This window comes from Eretmochelys imbricata, chromosome 14 (assembly GCF_965152235.1).
Source record: "Eretmochelys imbricata isolate rEreImb1 chromosome 14, rEreImb1.hap1, whole genome shotgun sequence".
NCBI classification, from domain to species: domain Eukaryota; kingdom Metazoa; phylum Chordata; order Testudines; family Cheloniidae; genus Eretmochelys; species Eretmochelys imbricata.
The window spans coordinates 40,037,979-40,041,775 of NC_135585.1; the positions used below are offsets into that span (position 1 = coordinate 40,037,979).

General features: G+C 43.8%; 1 protein-coding gene across 1 annotated transcript; it reads right to left on the reverse strand.

Moving 5' to 3' along the window:
* Positions 1 to 1,089: 1,089 nt before the first annotated feature.
* On the reverse strand, positions 1,090 to 2,058 carry LOC144274956 (olfactory receptor 2AP1-like). Its single transcript, XM_077834048.1, has one exon. The coding sequence runs from the start codon at positions 2,053 to 2,055 to the stop codon at positions 1,090 to 1,092; it is 966 nt and encodes a 321-aa protein (XP_077690174.1). The 5' UTR covers positions 2,056 to 2,058.
* Between the last annotated feature and the right edge of the window lie 1,739 nt (positions 2,059 to 3,797).

Genomic DNA, 3,797 nt, shown 5'->3' on the forward strand with positions numbered 1-3,797 from the left:
AATTTTAAAAAGCTCTTCCTTCCTATTGGCTCTTTTGGTCAGGTGCCCACTTTTTTTTCTTTACCTGGGGGACTTTTTAACCCTTTACAGGTAAAGCAAGTAAAGAACAGCTACCAAGAGAGATTTTACAGGATACCGGCTGGCTGGGTGTCCATCAAAGGAAGCTACTCCCTCCCACCTTTATTTATCACATGGTCTAACAGAGGAGCTGCTGGCTGGCTGGCAGTGTGAGATGAAAGAGATAAATGAACTGAAACCAGGCTAGACGGTGAGGATAGAGGAAGCACTGAAGAAGAGTGGATGCAAGCAAGGAAAAAGAAAAGCGTAGATTCTCTGGAACCAGAAGAAGAATAGGAGGGCAGGAAAAGGAAATGGGAGAAAATGACCTAATAGTAAAATCCCTAGATAAGGACAGAAAGATAGGGGTCTCCACTCTGCCTGTTGCGCAGTCTCCTCTGTCTGTCGCGCAGTTAAAAACTCCGTGACGGGACCATGGTTATGGCCACTTCTCCCCCGGTCCTTCCACTTAGATGGACCACACTGACTTGAGCTCCAGCTGGATTCTCCATCGTGTCCTTAAGGGCATAAGAAACGGTCTGCAGCAAGAAACATGAAGATGTCACCCATTGCATTTTGTTTGTATGAGACTATCTGAATTTGATTACAAGACTTAAGTATCTAGCACAGAGAAACAATGAACAGCGGATACACACAGGCATTTACTTTGATCGTTAGTGGACTTTGTGCCTTACACAGTGTCAGCTCTGTGCAGTTTCAGACGCTGTACACGCTCCTCACAGAGGGTGAATGTTAAGACGAGACTATGGAGAAAAATACCATCATTCTGCGTGTGTCAGTGCTGAACATGAGAGCGTGACAGAGCTGTCCGCAATCTCACTTTCCTCTCTGTTCTGTTACATGGAGACAGCGCGGGACTGCCAACACTGCCTCAGTGACTCCATACAGATCATCTCCATTTTTTTCACATTAGTGGTGAGAATTTCAATGGGGGATTTCAAATGAATTTCAGTGGAGGCTGACAGCCTGAGGTTTTCAAAGCTGCCTGGGTGATTTAGGCTAAGTTATAATCTAGGATTCTCTGTCTGTTTTTGTGAAAGCCACATATTTACTGACTGCTTTGCTCAAGGCTTCCTTGACATCTCTGTTTCTCAGGCTGTAGATGAGTGGGTTAACCAGGGGAGTCAGGACTGTGTAGCAAAGAGAGAGCACTTTGTTTAGGATGTTTAATGTGTCGCGATTCGGTAGCACGTAGACAATCATTAAGGTTCCATAGTAAATCGTTACCACGATGAGGTGAGAGGAGCAGGTGGAAAAGGCCTTTTGCCTCCCAGTGGTGGAAGAGATTCTCAGGATGGTTGTGAGGATATACACATAGGAAGTCAGTGTTAGTAGGAATGGAGGCAGAGTGAATACAAAGGCCAGTACAAAATCCAGCAATATGATCAGATATGTGTCACTGCAGGAAAGTTTTATCAATGGGATGAAATCACAATAGAAATGGTCAATTTCATTCGGGCCACAGAATATTAAATGAGACATGAATAATACAAAGATGTCAGTAACCAAACAACCATTTAACCATGACCCAGCAGTCAACTGGAGGCAAAACCTGGTATTCATAAGAGTTGAATAGTGCAGGGGTTTACATATCGCTAAATACCGATCATAAGACATCGCTGCTAGGAGACAGCATTCTGTAGCCGCCAGAGCACAAAAGAAATATAGTTGTGTGATGCAGCCACTGAATGAGATGGTTCTGTCCCCAGTCAGGAGACTGGCCAGCATCCGGGGCAGGATGGTTGAGGTGTAGCAGGTCTCCAAGCAGGACAAGTTCCCCAAGAAGAAGTACATGGGGGTGTGAAGGTGCTGATCAGTCACAACTAGTGCAGTGATGAGCATGTTCCCAGTCACGGTTGCGATGTAGATCACTAGGAACATGAGGAAGAGAAGAATTTTCAGATCAGGGAGATCCCCGAATCCCAGGAAGATGAATTCTGTGACAACTGTTTGATTTTTCCAGTCTCTGTCTGCCATGGGTTGAGTCAAGGAACAAGAAAACAAACTGTGCAATTGAATTGGAAGAACATAGAGTTAAAAGTTAATCAAGTTTTGTGAATTAATTGCATAAATATTCAGAAACACACCTTCCTCTCTTGGTTACAGGCTGAAAGTTTTAGACTAAATGTTGACTTCAAAGCTAAGTGCCAGGAGTTTCAGTCCGAGGACAGATCATTGGTATCAATGTAGACCTCCTTCTGCCATATCAGAGCAATGACTAATATAACAAGCCATTTCTCTGGTAGCCGAGTACTGATAAGACAGATCAGACCACTTCTTTATCTACTGTCATATCCCATCTAGTAACATACTAGAGCTTAACAATGATGCTTAAATGCTGTATTTCGCTTCTGGCAATGACCAGAGTCAAAATCAATAAATACATCAATCAATACTTTGGACTGAGATTTCCAGTGCAGTCTAGTACCCTTAGGCACAATCTTCTGTTAGAATTAATGGAAATTAGTCTAACCATATATTCTGGTCTATTCAGCATTTCAGTGCCCTGTCGGAGAAGGAATAATTTTCAGCCCTTCACAAGAGATCAGGTTATGCCATAAATTCTGAAGTGGCGTAATTTCTCCCTTAGTTCCTCTGGGTGTGATGGTGATGTTGTCAGAGACTGGCAATGCCTTTTCTGTTGCCTGATGTTGACTGGTGCAGTAATAAAATACAGCTCTTTGGAAGGTGGATCTTAGGAAGGGGCAAAACCAGGTTCATGTTCAACCCTAAGTGGGGAGTGACCCTCTGCGCTCCATAATGATTGTGGGATGAAAATACAGGAACAAGAAAGGCAATGGGGGTGGGGGTGGATGTGGGGGGGAAAGATGCTGTCCCTGAACTCGGATTCTAGAAACAATCTGGCACATGTGATCCAGGCTAGTAAGATTCTAGCATCACTTGTCACCCAATTGGGCACACTGAGCCAGATCCCCAGCTGGTGTAAGTCAAGGGAGCTCCATTTGTGTCAGTGGGGCAGATCCCCAACTGAGGACTTGTCACAAGACATGGATCTCAAGCTCCAGCTCTGTGAAATGCTGCTGTGAACGCTGACTGGCACTGCTGTGGGAAAGTGAACCTAAAACTACATATATTAATCTGAAGAAGAGCTCTATGTAGTTCATAAGCTTCTTTCATTCACCAACAGAAGCTGGTCCAGTAAAAGATATTACCTCTCCCACCTTGTCCCTCTATTCACAAAGCACATTCATGACCCTATTTGGTGGTGGTATAGAAATGCAGTCAGGAAGATGGTGCTCACCTGTAACTACAGCACAGCCCAAGCTTGAAGTGATGAGCTCTTATTTCTTATGGCTTGGCCACTCGGACTCGGGATCCTTAGCTAAGGTTCTTGTCTCTCTTCTTTCTGCAGAAACTGGATTTTCTCACTGAAGAGACCTGCAGGTACCTGAAGGAATGAGCACGTACAGTTGATCTATGTTTGGAAAATGAGCTTCCCCTTCGATCTACAAAGTGTAAATGCTCCCTCCTATTTGTATTCGGTCTTCACACTTTTTAATACGGTCCCACTTCAACTTTTCTCCCACATGGTTCGTTTGGTGTCTCCAGAGCTTTGTGGCTAACAATGCCCAATGGGACTTGTACAGTGTTACTTGTACAATTGCATTTTATTTAATTCTAATGATCCTATATGGAAAATATTTTGATGATGAACAAACACGAGCTTATATTTTTGGAAGATGCCTTTCCAAGACGAT